Source organism: Trematomus bernacchii, unplaced genomic scaffold, assembly GCF_902827165.1.
Source record: "Trematomus bernacchii unplaced genomic scaffold, fTreBer1.1, whole genome shotgun sequence".
NCBI classification, from domain to species: domain Eukaryota; kingdom Metazoa; phylum Chordata; class Actinopteri; order Perciformes; family Nototheniidae; genus Trematomus; species Trematomus bernacchii.
In genome coordinates, this window is record NW_022988007.1 from 3,270,853 (window position 1) to 3,289,596 (window position 18,744).

Here is an 18,744-nt window from a genome sequence, read left to right on the forward strand (position 1 = left end):
GGCTGGTGCGTAAATCAATTTCCCCAATCCGCTATCTGTCTGAATAAATGCCTGCTGGAAATCTGCCCTCCCACTGATATCTGTGTGAGTTCAGTGATAACAGGAGCTGAAGCTGGAAGCAGAGCAGATGTTGATGCAGCTTCAGAAGCTTCTTTAATAACCACCAGCACCATGAGCATGAACTACCTGTCCGCGGCGCCCGCGCACAGGTCCACGTCGTTTTTCATTGAGGACATCCTGCTGCACAAACCCAAGCCGCTGAGAGAGGTCATCCCCTCGCCCTTCTGCAGCTCCCTGGCCTCCCGGATGCCCATCCTGGATTATGGCTACCCCCTGATGCCAACCCCAATACTGGCACCACATCCGCACCACCACCTCCACAAGCCGGAGCACCACCAGTACTTCTTCACTTCCGGTAAGCATACACGGCCGTGAGAGACCCGACAGACAGAAGCCTCCTGTCAGACAGGCCTGCCTGGACTAAAGAAGTTCCTTCCTATATTTATAAACTCCTTATCTGCTCATTTTATCAATGAAAGTCAGGAATATAGAGATTGATATTCAATACTGAGAGTGGGATCTAACACCACTCCGTGACAGACAGGTTGAAATGTATTATAATGGTTGGCTGGTGGAGCATCTGAAGATTTATTCAGATTTGTCGATACTTAGTCATTATTATTTCTTTAAGGATCGTTGTTATGTTGTTTTTTTTCTGCAGTAAAATGTGTATAATTGATATTTTCTGATATGTGTATAATGTTTGCTTCTGATTATACAAACTAAGTTATGATTTTACATTCACTAAAAGCCATCGATAAGTCATTATGAAACTAGAATGAACCCGAAGCTAATTCATTACACACAGTGAACTTAGTTTCTCAGACTATATATTTATTTTTGATGAAATGTGAGACCTCTAACCCTGGTCCTGTCCTGCAGGGATGCAGATGCCGGCCCTGTTCCAGCACCACGCGGAGCTACCGGGGAAACACTGCCGGCGCCGGAAGGCCCGCACCGTGTTCTCCGACTCTCAGCTGTCCGGCCTGGAGAAGAGGTTCGAGATCCAGAGGTACCTGTCCACCCCGGAGAGAGTGGAGCTGGCCACTGCGCTCAGCCTGTCCGAGACACAGGTACACACACACACACACACACACACACACACACACACACACACACACACACACACACACACACACACACACACACACACACACACACACACACACACACACACACACACACACACACACTTGAAGCCCCGACTGCGGGAGATAGGCTACAGAGAGAACATTAATTATATTATCATATCAAATAAATGATAGGCTGTCTGAAAAACAAACAACAGAGAACGGCATTGGCATAACGTGTATAGTCTATTTATTATAAGATCAAAATTAATTAATTTAGTTAACTGGCTATTTCTAATTCTAATATTTTCTAGGAATTGCTGTAGTGTAATTCTGAGTAATTGAGTAGGCTATATTCTATATTAGGTTACATAAATAATACAACCAGGAAATAAATTCAGGAGCACCTCTTTAATCGTTAATGTTTTTCTAAAAAACGAAAAGGTCGTTTTTATTGATGCTTTTTGGTATTTCTTTAGATTGCAAAACAATAAATATGGGACTTTTTTCTGACACACACTCTCTGACACTTCCCCCTGCAGGTGAAAACGTGGTTCCAGAACCGGCGGATGAAGCACAAGAAGCAGCTGAGGAAGGTGCAGGACGAGCGGAAGAGCCCCGGGGAGAGGTCCGGGGAGAGGTCCGGGGAGAGGTCCGCGGAGAACTCCAGCGAGAGCGAGGAGAGGAGCGCGGAGGAGCGCGCGCCGCAGCCGGACTACCTGCTGCACGAGGACGAGGACGATGTGGACATTGAGGAGGACATTTGCTCCCCGGACCATCTACTATAGTAGAGGTCGGTTTGTACCGGGCAACGCCACACTGTAAATCACTGTAGATAACACCGGCCGCTCCCTTTCATTTGATACGCGCGTTACCGTTTAACGGGGAACGGCTGCCTGCAACACAATGTTAATATGTATTTAAACCCAGAGGTGGGCCCATTGGTTTTTAGATTTTTATGAGCATTTTCGTGTTGTGACGTCTGACAAAACGCGGAATATAGGCCTACCTATTATTATAATAATAATAATAATAATAATAATAATAATAATAATAATAATAATAATAATAATAATAATAATAATAATAATAATAATAATAATAGTACTAATAAGTATTATTATTAGGCTTACTATTATTATTATTATTATTATTATTATTATTATTATTATTATTATTATTATTATTATTATTATTATTATTGTTATTATTATTATTTTTATTTTCAATCGTGTAGACATGTGTGTATTGTAAAATGTCAAACCAATGTCTTTTTTATTTTGGGACGGACACACAGGCTACAGATGATTATGAACGAGCCGCATGCTACCCCATCTTTTTGCACTTTTATCGCAAACAAAGTTGTCCAAGCTTCTCTTTTATAGCTATCATTTTGCTCCTCAATCAGACTACTTTTTATATTTAATTTTCCGTTACCATATTGTTGAACATTTTTTTAAATCCATTTTTGGTCGATGACAATTCTGTGATTTATATTTGTGTGTAAATTGACATGTATATATATATAGTATATAAATGATACATCGATTATCGGCTTCTGCTATACATTTTTAAAGCTCATTTGTCTTTGTTGTATATACTGTATTGTTATACCTCAATTAACAAGGAATCATGTGGAAAAGTCTCAAATTGAACCACATAAATATAAAATGAATGTAGCATTATTATTATTCCAGCCGCATGTGGTAATAAGATACTTTTATATTCCTCCCTAAGATAAACCACTCTATGTTCATTACCAGACAAGTCCACTAACACGGATATTTCTAATCAAACGATGCGGATATTTACGAATGAAATTCAGGAGAAAGCAGCAGTTTGTTTGGTGAAGTTGTTTCAGGTACACAGTTACATGATCTTTAATAAAGAGCAGGGGAAATAAATGCCTTTCCCAGTGGTAAACGCTTGAGGGTAGATGTGCAAAAAACGTATAAGAACAGTCAACATATTAAGATGTAAAAAGTATTATTTCTTTAGACTAATTAAAAAAAAGATGAGTCCAGCTCAGCTCTAGAGATAGAAAGGATATTTGGAATTCAGTCAATATGGTTACCAATGTTAATATATTTAAACAATGATATCTACTCAAATTAAAGTCAAAAGTCAACCCAAATGTGCAATATGAGAATGTATTACGGCAAAGAATAAATGTGTGTATAAATGCAGCTTAACCACATTATTCTGGGGGTTTGTGCACAATATGGTCATAGAAAAAAAAGTTTTCCAAAAATAATATTTTTGTAGACATTTTATTATGCTACTGTTTTTGAGGATGGAATGGAACAAAAAGAAAAATCTAAGAAATATTTAATATCATTTTAATCAGATTTAGGCAATTCACTGTCAGTGAATATTGTTTTTATTATCTATTTGATTTAGTAAGGTTATGATTTGGATTTGGAATTCCGTGCATCAGTATTGTCCTCATCAATATGGTGGAGGAAAAGAAAGTGTTTACACTTTTTCAGTGATATTTCATTAGTTCACTAATGAGTACTTTACCAGTGGTCCAGAATATTTCATTCAAATAATCTTGTTCAACAGATTTCATATCAACAAACAGAAAAGTCACCTGCCTCATGGGAGTGTGTTCCCTTTGGTCCACAGACCAACGCTGCGGTGAGAGGCATGAATGAACCGTCTCTGAGTGTATAGTCAACTATTTATTTTAACATATGTAGGGTGAAGGGGTTATACTGTCTAATCAATAATGTGATAAGAGATCATCTCTTAGGCATTTGCACAAATTCATGCCGTGCTCTTTTCACCTTCGTACAGGACTTGCCGTTCTTTCCTGGGTTTTTGAAAAGCAATTCATCCCTTCTTCAAAATGTGATTAGGTCAGTGAGGAAAAAAAACGATGTGGAGAATAGGCCATGCAGAAGGTGATCAATTAAAAGATTAAGCGTTTTGCAACACATGGACGCATCTGCATTTGGCCCTAATAGCAGGGCCATCAGCTCACTCACAGGAAGCCTGCCGCGGCTGAAAGCTCCTCACATCAAAGACCCTCGTCTCCCCGGGCTTCCCAATGGGCAAAAAGGGATGCTAATTTGGCCCCCTTCATGTATAGCAGCGAAAGACTCCTTCAATTAACTGGATTTCAATGGCGAAAAATGAGTAGGTGGGACCTAAAAAAGATGCAGTGACTCAGTCTGGATAGGCAGCGTTTCTCATTAAATTAAAAAGGGCTCTGTCTGAGGACTTAACACTAAAAACACAGAGCTTCAAAGAGCCCATGATGGGTTAAATAGAGACTATAATCTAATTAAAATATTGCACAGAGGTAAATAGTGCTTTGATAATGATCTGAGGGTTCAATTAGTAAAATGAGCTGCTTGAGTGTTTCGTATTGGGGTGGAGTTTATATTAGAACATGGCTACAGAACCAGGACTGAGACCACATGAGGGGACCTTCAGAGTGTCATCTGTGATTTGAGCAGGACGTTCTACACTGTAAAAGTGGGAACACCAACAATTGGTGTGTGGAGTATTCTAGATGAAACGGTGTAATGCAGGTGTAATGGGGTAATGATATCTATATTTGATCACCTGTCTCTTCCATGAAAGATGTAGTGTGGGCATCAGTGGTCTGGGATGGTTGGGATTGGACTATGACGTTCTATCACTTAATGTCGTTAAAGACATGAGTCCCCAGGGACATTTACCTCTCCTTCAGCAAAAGGACAAAGTCTATTGTGCCATTATGTGTCTGATCATTTAGCATATTCAATAATATCACATCAATATTGCGTTTTATATATTGTTTATTGTGTGTGTGTGTGTGTGTGTGTGTGTGTGTGTGTGTGTGTGTGTGTGTGTGTGTGTGTGTGTGTGTGTGTGTGTGTGTGTGTGTGTGTGTGTGTGTGTGTGTGTGTGTGTGTGTGTGTGTGTGTGTGTGTGTGTGTGTGTGTGTGTGTGTGTGTGTGTGTGTGTGTGTGTGTGCTTCATCATTCATTCTCAGTACACTGAAGAATCATTCTAGCAGGTTGGATATGTCAGACAGTGTTCATCCCACAGTGTGAACATTTATTCGTGCAAAGCTGCTCTTTGGGGTGCCAAGTTAATAAGGATTTGATAAATATAATGAGTGCCAAAAATGTATTTTCATTGACGTGCAGCTTTATAAAATATCAACTGTTTCATCTACCACGTGATCACAGAGACTGCAGTCACTGGAACATGTGTCACAGGTGCTATACATGTTTGGGTACAAAGAAAATAATATAAAGATATGTTTTGTTTAGTATTTTGGAACATACATTAGCATAGATATTCCAAGTTCCAAAGTCCTCCCTGGGACTGTGCCACTGTCAGTGAGACGTCATTAAAGAGGAATCACACTGCTTTACCATGAGAACGTGTCAACATGCCGCTACAACAAACACCAGGCTGACCCAGACTTGAATGTATACATTACTAAGCTGTAGGTAGCTAATGATACAAGCATTGCAACAATGGGTCCAAGAGAATTGTAATTCAGAAGGCAGAACGCAGCCTAATCTAATATCACAGTGCTTTACACTGCAGTTCCTTTAACGGTCAGACACAGTTCTACATAAACTGCTCCTTCCTTTTTTTACAGTACACTTCAAGAAGAAGGTCCCAGTAGTTCATTCTATGTGCTTTGTCTTTGTTTAGTTTAAAAAATGTTGTGGCTACATTGACTCCCAAAATCTAGGCTCACAAGCTTTAGAATTACCATTGTAGAACTACATTCTAGCATCTATGGTTAAAACAAACACCAATAAGTCATACAATGCATTTCTTGTCAAATCAGACATGGTATACCCAGTACTGAGAGCAACACAGAAGCTAGCTAAGGCGGCCAATCTTTTCAGAAATGATATTTATCTATCTTTTGATAAATATTTTGAAAAACGTGCCAATATGTTTCTGGTAGTTAATATAGATTTGAAACTAGCCCTAGTAAATGAATGCAAATATCATAGTGTGTAGATATAAGGTCTCATATCAAATAGACGGCCTCCTTGCTTCAGACAGCATGAACCCTCCTGAAGAGTGCCACAGCCTGCTTTTCTTCTTCATGCCGCTGTCTAAGGACTTCCAGTGTGTCCGGTGGGGGGTGGTCCAGGCCCTCCAGGTACGGAGCGCGCTCAGTGGAGCCCTCGGACCGCTGCTCTCTCTGTTTGGGGGTTTGAGACGCCACAGGTTTGGCTATGGTCTTGGCATATTCCAAGGCCTAAGATTGAAAGAGAGGGAGAGAGAGATCATCAGATGTTAATGTAGTTACTAATGATAGAAATGCTACTCAGAAATGTCTGTAAAAACTGTTCACTGTGACCTCAAACAATGTCATGTTGTGTTTCTCTCATGTAAAGTACATAGTACATGGTTGTGAAACTCTCCTGATAAATAAAACATATATTACAGTAGATGCTATGACTCTCAGTATAGCTTCAATTGTTTTCTTGTTATAAAACATTTCAAAACTCAAGGTAAAATAGTGTATTTAGCTATCATCTGTGTGGAAAGATGGGAACAGTCCCACAGGATGCTGACATGCAGTAAAACCCCGGAGAGAGCTCAGAGCCTTGGTTGTGTTTTAGTATCACATGACCACATGACATCATCACATGACCACCTTCTGTCTGCACTGGAAAACTGAAACGTTGACTTTATTTACATGTTTTATGTCAACACATTTCACATAACTGTATTAGGTTAGTTGAAAGCAATAATATTAAGTTGAACCTAATATTAATACAAATATCATTTGTTTACCTACTGTTATTGCTTTCAACTAACCTCGTACTGTTATGTGAAATGTGTTGACATAAAACGTGAAATGAAAGTCAACGCTTCAGTTGGATTACCAATAAGTAACAGGTTAGTTGACCATAGTTATTCAATCAAACCTAGTTATAAGTCAGGTGTAATATATGTACACAGTATGTATATGAGCATTCATCTGAACTCTATCTGCAGTACCCCCTTCTGTAGTAAAACAACTTGATGACTTTCAATCATCATGATGTTTTGTTTTGATTATATTCATTCATAACAAGAATATGTCACTTAAAACACAACTGTAATTTAAAGGTTATCTAGTGTTCAGTACACAGTATTTTATGAGTAATTGCTAAGCAGCGGCGCGACACCAGTTATTCCTGCTCAGTGAGTCCGGAGAGGAGCCCTGCAGAGACATTCTCCATAATCTCCTGCACTCTTTATTTGTCATTTTGCTAAGTAACAATTTGTCTCAGTTAAAAAACAGACTGTTTTGAAAAGGGATGTGCTAGGTTTCACACGAGGACACACACACTCAAAAAGATTAACACACACACCTTCATCCTGGGAACTTTCTTGTCGCTGCCTTCCGGGTCCTTGGCCAGTAGAAAGGGGATCCTACTTATGTTTTTGTTCTGCTCACGGATCACATTTGAATACAGCTTCTGTCGTTTCATTTTCTCAGCATGATGATGGTAAGAGAGAAGGAGAGGTTTAATTAACTCAGTCAGTTCTCTCTTAAGGCTCTTCTCTTTGTGCTCCCCCTCCGACAGAGCCTCTCCACGTAGCCCAACAATACCAAACACAGCGGGCCTTTCAGCGGGCCGATCAACATTTAGACATATCACTCACTAATAGGCTCGGACCTGGAGATGCCCAGGGCTCAATCTTGTGGAAATTGGTCAAACATGCTCACTTTTTACAACAGAGGATTAACAACAGATACATCACAGCCCAGAGCACTTAGCTTCTTAGGAGTGCTCTCATTTGCTTTGTAAATGTCATTTTATCTGTGAAACAGCATGGGAGCCTTTAAATGATGAACTCGGACCATTGGAAGAGGGTTAGTGGATACACAATGACACTTTTGGACATCAGTTTGGGGACAGCTGAACATGTTTGTCCAAACTAAATCCTATCTGCGAGTCACTCCTCAAGGTAATATGGCTTTACAGCAAACGATAACTTCATGGTACGTAAGAGAGCTTTTGTATTTAGTTCTTCTGTGTCATCATTTATTTCTTGTCCTCTGATCAAATGGTTACATGTGGATAATGATATAGCAGACATCTGAAATGGAGGCAACAGAGGCAGATGTGCATCTCACGGCTTGTCAGCTACTTTTGGAACGATTACCGTTTCTCTTGCTCTGTCAATTCTACAAATTATTTTAGTTATATATCTGAAATATATCTGCGGTAAAGTCCCCCTAAACTTTTCTTTATGTGATGGGAATAAGAAATGTTTGAAAAGGAGGTAAATGAACCCCTGCTAATACTTACTGTCTGTTCAGCTGCTGTGTAGTCAGGGCCCAGGCCTCGCAGATGTATATCTGACTTCAGCTGCTTGTAGTCTTTAAGACTGTATGCCTGAGAGAGGGAGGGAGAGAGAGTATAGTTTGAATCTGTGTCAAACAGTGAAGCTTTTGAATACTTCATTTGGAGATGACCTTTGTTGAACTGAACTCCATTTGCTTTGATGGCGGTCAAAACGGCAGAATGGGTCAAAAAATAAAATCCTGACTTCAATTATGACCAGCTTTGACATCTCTCATTGGGTTCACATGATGCATTTAGAAGATCACATAGTGATCGAGACTGATTGTTTCACGCTAAGCCATACACATCATACCCGGAGACTGTTTTGATGCTTTCAGCCACACTTGTGACGTCACGTGGCTCAAAAGATGGCGATACAGTACAGACTGAACTATTGAACTATTGAATGGATTGCCATGTTATTTGGTACAGACATTCAACATCCCCAGGTGAGGAAGCCCACTATAATGATCTCCTGCCACCATGCAGATGACAATTTAGTTGAAATGTCTTAACAACTATTGGATTGGGGTCATACAATTTAGTACCGATGGTTTCCAGAGAAGGATCCTAATGACTTGTGACACTACTTCTAACAACCTCTGACTAATCCATCTAGCGACACCAACAGACCAAAGTTTGCACATATGTGAAATATTTCCAATGTATAATAACCACGTTGTCACTTTGTCTTTTCCCCATCATACTATAAAGAGAGACAGGTCTGTGTTTGTGTAAATGTATACACACGTATATTATCTGGCCAATAGGAACAACTTACGTAAAGTGGGGTGTTCGAGCTGAGGACTCAAAGAAGAGTGGTGCTTTAAGTTATTTGATTCAGTAGTTCTGTGGAAAGCTGAAAAAACCCAGTCCACCCAGCCACACGTTGGTTCACGCCTGTTCTTGGCCGTAAAAGTGTAAAACACACATATACAAATCCACACAGCGCAGCAACGTCATACACCGTATTGACCTAATAACTGCCATCACTGTGAGCTCTGCAATGATGGTGTTAGCATTTAGCTCAAAGCACCACAGAGCCAAGTAGAGCCCTACAGAGACATGCTTATCAGAACGCTTTATTAGAGTATTGTTTAATTGTATTTTAACGTTAAAGTGATGACACATGGATCGTTGCTTTCACATTGTGGTAAGATCAGCTCTTAATCAAAAAAATGTGTTGATGTCTTCTTCTGTGGATTAGGATAAATGTGTGTCTCTGCAGTGGTGTTTAATGATAGTGGTTGTCTTGGTCATACTAAATAAACTATTATTTCAAATAAACCAGAAACATATTAGTACTTCACATTAGTGTGTGTGCAACAGTGTTTGGCTGATAGGGGAGACACAAAGAGAACAACTGTATTCCCCTTCATTCACAGCAGTTGGTGATGATGATGATGATGATTTGAGAGTGTGAGCGTGAGTGTGAGTGTGAGTGTGAGTGTGTGTGTGTGTGTGTGTGTGTGTGTGTGTGTGTGTGAGTGTGGTGTGTGTGTGTGTGGTGTGTGAGTGTGAGTGTGTGTGTGTGGTGTGTGTGTGAGTGTGTGTGTGTGTGTGTGAGTGTGTGTGTGTGTGTGTGAGTGTGTGTGTGTGTGTGTGTGTGTGTGAGTGTGTGTGTGTGTGTGTGTGTGTGTGTGTGTGCGTGTGTGTGTGTGTGTGTGTGTGTGTGTGTTGTGTGTGTGTGTGTGTGTGTGTGTGTGTGTGTGTGTGTGTGTGTGTGTGTGTGTGTGTGTGTGTGTGTGCAATCCACAAGCTGTCCCAGACAACATAGAGCTAATCATTCCAGATTGTACTGGCTGCTTTTCAGAGGGGGGATTTCAATTTGTTCTCCGTCGGCCATGGACACAACAGGGTCTCTTTCTTTCCAGGCCCCCTTCCCTTCTAGAACCCCTAAGTCACGCTCATCTGCTTTCATGCCGGGGCACTACAGCAAGACTGCTTTACAAATTGAGTCAGTAATCTCGTCAGACATGATGGCTAACATGGTGGGAGAGAGGGGAGGTCAGGGGATGAGTGGTGTTGGGCACCACAGGATGAACATGTGAAGGCTCCAGTATGAATACCACTCGGAGCACTCGGCGGCCTTGCTGGGGTCTACTTAACTCAATTGTTAGTTATTGTAACAATAAATATGACACACTATATACATCATACATAATCAATCGTCTGTGTTCATGCCTGGATTTCTCTGTTTGTCCCTGTTGGGGACATTTTGTGTAAGAAGTGTATCATTCACTGAGAGCATGTCCAGCCATGTGCAGACCTGGTACTATCTCTGCACACACAGAGATCACACAGGCTTTGTGTGTGAAGAAGAGGCGTGTGGCGTAGGTGTTTGGATCAGGGGGTCACAGGTTCAAACCCCTCTGCAGTCAGCATGTCGTTGTGTCCCTGAGACACTTCACCCCAAATTGCTCCTGTGGGGATTGTCCACAGTATTGAGTATGTAAGTCGCTTGGATAGAAGCGTCTAACAAGTAACGTAATGTAATGTCATGTAAAAGACACTGAAAACATGAAAGCAAAAAAAGCTATGAAATATCAATAGTCAGTTTGCATCAATGCTGAGGTGAGTTTTAATCATGGACAATTGTTTTTATGACAATGACAGTCACCTGTATTTCAATATTTCAATATCTCAGCCTGGCAAACCAGAGAGGGGGGAAAATACAAACAGCCAAATCATTAAATGCAAATGGGCATCTTTAGTGGCCCTGTGCCTCAGACTCTCTTGCTTCTAATCACCTTATCCTCTAACACATCTTTAAACGGCTTTTCAGAGCCTGCAGCCTTGTGGTTTATATAGTCATCATCTTATAGCAATTAAGTGTAGCTTAGTGGAGCTAGACAATTAACCTGATGTTTTGTGCCTTACTCACCAGAACACTCCTGCTGGATTAAGCTGTCCCTGCATGAGACAGCTGATGGGATTATTTGGGGACTTCAAAGAGGCATTTATTTGTGTAACCTCTTGTGTACGTGGGATTAAAGGGGAATGCCACTCCATTGAAGAATTCATGTGTCACTTTTGTTAACTGCATAATGAGATCTTCTTTTTCTAACTTGAACGCAATTATTCAGTATGTTTTGAGTAAATTATGTGGACCTTGAGCCTTTTTTTAACACAGTTTTAAAATGCATGTATTTCAGACAATTATACAAATCCTTTTCATAGGAGACATCCCAGATTAGATGGCATACACAAAGACAAGGAATCAAACCTTTGAACAGTCATTATCCCTCCTTTCAGGGCACATATGAAGATCACACACACACACACACACACACACACACACACACACACACACACACACACACACACACACACACACACACACACACACACACACACACACACACACACACACACACACACACACACCACACACACACACACACACACACACACACACACACACACCTTGTACGTTGCTCTGGTCCTGAGCTTCCTGTATCCGTCAGTGTGAGACTCTGTGTCCTCGGGGCTCGGCTCAGGCTCTCTCCCTGTCATCCACTCTCTTATAGGGGGCAGCACTGCGAGGCCTGAGCCTGGGGACAGAGTGGTGCTGGGGGTCCCGGGGAGGTTTTGTGGAAACGGCTTAGTGTGGGTCTCAGTTGGACACTTGTGGTGCTCCCCTTCACAGGATAGGGGCCACTTTAATGCAGTTGTCCTGGAACGCAAAGTAATTGGTGGATAAAAACGAAGTTTCCATTGTAATAGACTACTAAACAAAAATGTATTTTCCCTTTTTATAATTGTATGTATTGCACATTCTTATTCCTTTTCATTGTTGTACTTGCCTCAGTGCTAGCAGTCTTTTTCATAAACCATTATGCTTTCATTTGGGATGTCAGTTCACTGTAGTGTTTGCTTTAATGAGTCCATGTCTGTCTCTCTTTCTATGAACTACCTGCTGCAGCATTTCTCCAATGCTTCAAATGCAGTATCTTTCTAATCTTGGTCAGAAAAAAGATGTATACGTATATAAAAGGCTCACCTTTGCCATTGTTCAGGACTACTCTTCAGGATTCGGTGGTGATTCGTTTGTTGACATCCAGGGAAAAAGGCAAGTTCAACTTCAGATGGGGGGCTCCAGTGAGGAGGTGTCAATTGATGATGTCATCCTGGCCACCCCGCTGGATAAAAGGATGGAGATGGGAAGTGTTCAGGTGGATGTTCAGGTGGATGCTGGGCAGCAGAGGCTGTGAGGAAGATGTCTTCTGAGGATTTGGCTGAGTTACAGAGGCTGGTGTGGCCAGTGTTGAGCTCAGACAGTCCCCCCACTCAGCTGTGACCCCCGGGCAGGGGGGGGCTGCTGCTGCTGCCGCTGCTGACGGTTGGGGTATTCTTCCCGCTGGGTTTTCTTTTCTTCACTGATCTGGGTGAACTGGGGTTATAATAGGATTAACAGTTTGAGAACAACATTTTTTCATTGATGTAGAATGTCAGAGCAAAAAGGTAGTGATATAGACAAGACTGATTGAAAGACTTAGCATGGGTGGCCCAGCATATAGCATGTTTAACCTCCATTCTAAATAGAAATAACAGATAGTCACCTACACACTTTCATTAAAACACTGTGTTTGAACAAAGCAAAAAAAACGTTATTTTGCCGCTGCTTTTTAATAAACTATTCATATCTTACACTGCACTGTAACTTGTATTCATGTATTTTATACCTGTCTTATTCTATATGAGCTTGTTTTATGTTTTTTTATTATCTTAAAATGTGTTTCCACTGCTCTATTTCTTAATGCTCTTAATGTCTTTCATTTCGTAAAGCACTTTGAATTGCCTTGTGTTGACAGGTGCTATATAAATAAAATTGCCTTGCCTTGTAAATGTAATAACACAATGACAGTTGTCTGTGTGTTTGTATATGTGTGTTTATCTGAGTTTTGATGATCTCACACATGGCATGTGTTTAGCCGTGCACCAGGAAGAGAGCAGTGCTGAGTGTAATGTTATTTGGATCAGCGGTTCTGTAGAAAAGCTGCAAAATCCCAGCCAGACTTTGGTGAGTGCTGAGCTGTGAAGGGCAAAGAGACGCGCATCAAAACACTACACAACAGCACTTCACTAAATCTGCCTTTTCATATTCAAAGACTGCTGCCGTGGAATCTAGATATTTTAAATCCTCTGCATTTCTGTAAGATATGCCAACATGCAAAGTGTAGCTTTTTCAAGATCTTAGGTGTTTTTTTCTTGCTTTGAAATGGGGTTGAGCACAAAGCATGAACCAACCACTCACACCCAAAACAACAGCAGACACACATGAGCTCTGGATAAGAGGCTGAATTCTCTCCCAGTGTAACAAGGGCTGGAGCTGTTCTTCGCATGATCTCACCAAATTATTTAGCAGGAGGCCTGTGAGCGAGTGTCTCATGCATCTAATGCCACTGATTTAGCAAACATCAGCTTTGCCCATTCCAGAGGGAAAATATGTATTCTCATCTGCTTGGCAGCGTCAAGGTGGCTGCTCAAGTGCTCACAATAATAACGCTCCTCCAATCTTCTCCTTTTTTACTCAGACTCCTATTTTCTTTTTATTTAAATCATCTCTGGCAAACCCTAGTGCAGAAACACCACCAATGATTGTGTGCACATTCCCTAAAGGAAATTAAAAGCTTAAGTGATGGTGTCTCAGCTGTGCAGCAGCTATGTGGCCATTGCTGGAACTGGCAACAGAGATTCCATAAACACAAACAAAAGTATGTTTTACTACATGTTCACATTACACTGGGCTCACATGTTAACCAAGGGAGAGGACCAGGATGTTCCTAAACCTGATTTACTCTGCTAGCTGACTCCTTAAGCACTTTTAGACAGATCAGAAAGAGAAAGCAAAATACTGATACTGAAAATGTTGAAATAAAAGATATACACTAGAAACTAAAGCCTTTGGGAAGGCCAATTAAAACATACACAACAACAGCTACTCAGGGTTATCAATACTGCATCCATTACTATCAGTGCCTGTCTTATTCCACCACATCATATTGCGTCGATTTTCCTGTTTCAGTTGTTCCTAATGTACCCATTTGAGCCATGAGAATGTGTTCTGCTAATGCTGTAATGAAAATCATTTAGTTAACTTCAGGGCTCCCCTCAGCGGCAGAGGACCATCTGAGTGGATCAATGGTATTGACAGGCTGAAGACTTTTTCACTGAATGCCACCAATTCTGTGAGCTTGAATAGGTGAAGGTCACAAGGAGTGAGTGGATCCAGTTGTACCATATCCATCAATAAGTGTGTTTGTGAATGTGTATAATACGCTGACATGTTACTGTTATACTGGGAAGAATTCAGGGCACTGTCAGACAAACCTCCAGGACCATATGCTGTTTCATCATTGAAGCTGTATGGTCCTTTTCTCTAGCTTTCAGGTACATTGGTTTGCTTTTGGTTATTATCTGAACCATACGTGAACTGACCGACAAAATGGAAGAATGTTTTTTCAAAATGACAGAAATACTGTTATACATTGGGTGCTGTTACAGATGATCAATAAGAATAGGCAGTGTCACGCACGCACGCGCACACACAACACACACGCACACACACACACACACACACACACACACACACACACACACACACACACACACACACACACACACACACTCTGCACCTCTAACCATCACCTATTCCCCCTGCCTTTTGTCACCCATTATAAACATCCCAATCAGTTGGAGCAAATGATCAAGCCTGTATTGCATTTTGAGCACGGTAAGCTGTGTAATATCTTTTTTACTAAATTGGGAGGCTCGTAATTGCCTCTCTGTGAGACGATGTCACAACAAAGTCTGGCAATTGCAGCAAGCTGTATTACCTCCTGTACCCGGGAAACATCTGCTTTTCCCAATGAAGACTTCAAAGGGGCTGTAGATCTTGAATTGCATTTAGCTGCTATTGTGGCCGGCCCAGGTAATCTTGATTAGGTGTTTAGACTGAGGCAGGGTATACAGTGGCAGAGAGCTCCCCAGAGCTTTGGTCTAAAGCTATTAAAAGATTGTACATTATGTTGCCCTGGCTTTGAAGTGAGGGCCTGCGAGAGGAGTAGGGACTCTAAGGGGTGAGTGCAATAGCAGAAGATTGATCTGCTACTTCTGTCTTTATCAAAGGAGGCCCGGGCCCCGATGAAGCCAATCATTGCTGCTGCCACTCTCCCACTTGGCCCAGCTAAACATTTGCTGCATTAGGAAATTGTTGTACATTTAATAACACGTCTAATTATCAGTTGCCGTCAGATGGCCGCACTCTTTAAAAGACCAAATGGGGAGTTTTAAAAGGCCCACGTAACGAGTGACTTTTCTGGACTGATTTGTGAAAAGCTTGATTTGTAAGACTGATGCCATTTGTGTACTGACTGTTGCTTTCTTTTGTGAGGAGCTTTTGGACAGAGAAGGTGGGAGGAAGCACAACAAGCTTTGTTATAGAAGATGTGTGGTTATCATAGTTATTACAAGTTTATCTGACCTTTAATATTTTATCTCCCAATACTGAAGAAACTATTATATTTGTCTACTTTGATTTTTAATATTTTCATTTAGTGTGCGTGAAAATAAACCGATATATTCAAAACTCTAATCTATGAGCATAGTGGAAACTGTGCCTCTGTAGACCTATTGGATGTTTAACATGTGATGACCTGTATGTCATCTCAAGCTTCAATGAACTGCAGCTTTTACTGACATTATTATTATATTTTTTTATTTGCTTCTAAAATATGGTTTAACATTTTTTAAAGCCTTTTCAGTTTTGTTTTATGCAAAATAATGTTGCTTTTGAAACAACCCCAACACAATGATGAATCCTATCTTGAAACAGGAAATAGATACGTGTAAATGAATGCCCCTTCTTTTGTGCCCTATGTCCCCCATTAAGTAAGACACATCTTAGGGGAGACAGGGCGATGGAAACTAATAAGCAAATTCAGAGGGGAAATGACAAAACACAAGGGGTCCAGAGAGGGAAAGGCTCTGGCTCTGTTTACCATTGCACAAAGCTAACGGCTCTTGACTATGTAAATGGTGATGATATGAGACATTGTGAAGGGCTGGGGCTCAGATGGTTGGGGGGTATTATAGGAAGCAAACAGTCTTGTGGCCCAACAAAATGGGGAATGCAGGCCATCCCAACCAATTATGCCACTGTGCCAGGTGCAGGGATGTCTAAGAGCCTATTGGTAAACATGCGTCTCTGATGTTGTACACATCAACTCATAATAAGCACTGCATAGCCAGACATGGTTCTTTTCATATGGTGAAGAAGAAGGCAGATAAAAACAGCTATGCTCCTCAGCCAAATTAATTTTCCAGACTGGGTCAGGGCAAACATCATACAATATTCTCTTAGTTGTCTGAGATGACTAAAAGGCATATAGAAAGCAATGATAATACTAAATGAGCATAACATTGGGTTCATGCAGAAGGGAAAAACAATATTGCTCTATATTCAGCTCAGGAAAAAGAGATGCGTTCAAGCAATCGCCCATTGATATTGTCTCAGATCAGAAAAAGCTTCAAAGAGTAATATACTGACACTTGACTACTGATCACCTAAGTGCACGCTAAATACGACGTCTGAAAGATGTAAAGACACAATAGCACTTGTGCATGAGCACTAACAAGCCATAACCCTGACCTCTGTGTTTAAAACTGTTAGTATAGCCGAGTTCAATGGATTAAGTCATTGCCATAAATACCAAAGCACAATCATCACTATCACATCAGGTTCATTTGCAAAAAAAAACAAAACAATACATGTCTTAAAATATGAAACACCACACACTTGCCAAAAGCTGACCCTAACCCAAAAGCGGGCATAATACCTCAATAATTAGCCTACTACAACCAGAATCTGCTTCCTTCAGTTCCCAAAACAAACAACCTACGCTGGAGAAAAACAGTAAGTCCAATAGATAGGTTGATCAGCAAACAAGCCCCACACACTCAAAATAAAGTGTATTCCAATATTCTTCGGTAGTCTATCCCCAGTGAGAGCCAATCTTAAATCCTGTTAGTGTAACAATAGCTAGCTGGGCACCGGGAACCATGGTCAGTGTGTTAGGGCAGCTCCTGGTGGCTGCTGCTGGAACTGCAGCCTATTACAGAGCGGAAAATGTATTTTTTCTTTTTTTATCACATATCAAAGATCTAACTGTCATTCCGTAATTTTTACCATTAGCAGACATTATTGATGGGATTATACAAACCTTATTGACTTTATGAGGCCTCTCCTGCTTAAGTGCATGAACACTCACATAGGAGCCACGTTTGGAGCTGTTGCGCCCCAGGGTCATTTTGTTGCGTTCCACGATGTCCTCTGCAAGACTTTCTAGCTTTTTGTTCAATGAAACCTTTGGATATTTGGAAGTGCTAATTTGCTGTATTTGAGTTGTTCTATTTTCCCCTGCATTGTCACAACTATTTACACTTTTCCTTCTGAATCCTTTCAGTGTATTTTTGCCACAGGGTGGCTTTGAATGGTCCGCCTCAGGTGATGGAGGTTGTAGCTCATGGTGGGGAGGTGTAGCTGAGCCAGTCTGAGCGTTTTGTGGGTGTAGGCAGTACGGCTCAGACTCATCACAAGCCAGATGAGGAGTCACTGCAACAGCTGGACATGAGTTGACGATGTATCTGTATCCTCCTTTCATTACAAGTCCTTGTCTGTCACAACATGGCTGACTGGATTTCTCTTTAGGAGCTTGATAATATTCCTCAACAGAAATATGTGGACTGTCATCGAAGCGGCCGGCTCCCCTCAGGTTGGTCCTCCAGTTGGGGTCATAGCGTAGGTCAGAATAGGAATCCTGGGTGGGCTGCTGGCTGCAGGGTTGAAGAATGACAATATTAAAAATGATCTCATGTGCAATACAACAAGCCTAAAACTGATATGTGTATCATATGTAGCAGCTCTATTGCTGAGCTGTATGAAATAGGCAGATGGGAGATATAAAACTAAATGGAATATATGTCTGGTAGTCTCATCCTATTATCAGTAATTGATTTAATTCTTGTTACGCAGCTTTATTAATGACATTTCCATATCTAAAGGAAGTGTTCCACATTCACATAGGTCTTTACTTAGAGGTCAAAGGAACAAGAGGCATTAGACCATTATTAGAATGATGATGTCCTCAAACAAAGAGCGCTACGCCTTATCAGAGACTTGTGAAATTGAAACAGATGAGGGGGATTAGGTGCCTGTATTTACAGATCATTTTCATGTTTTCACCTCCGGACTCACTAATGACAGTGTATTTGAGAGCTACTAGCGGGGGAATGGTTCACAA

General features: G+C 41.0%; 1 protein-coding gene and 1 pseudogene across 1 annotated transcript; one reads left to right on the top strand and one right to left on the bottom strand.

The window, feature by feature from the left end:
* The first annotated feature begins 171 nt into the window (after positions 1-171).
* bsx (brain-specific homeobox) lies at positions 172-2,029 on the top strand. Its single transcript, XM_034117373.1, has 3 exons — positions 172-415; positions 943-1,133; positions 1,673-2,029. The coding sequence occupies exons 1-3, from the start codon at positions 172-174 to the stop codon at positions 1,916-1,918; spliced, it is 681 nt and encodes a 226-aa protein (XP_033973264.1). The 3' UTR covers positions 1,919-2,029.
* A 3,151-nt stretch (positions 2,030-5,180) lies between these two features.
* Positions 5,181-18,744, bottom strand: part of LOC117472144 — an 18,978-nt pseudogene continuing 5,414 nt past the window's right edge.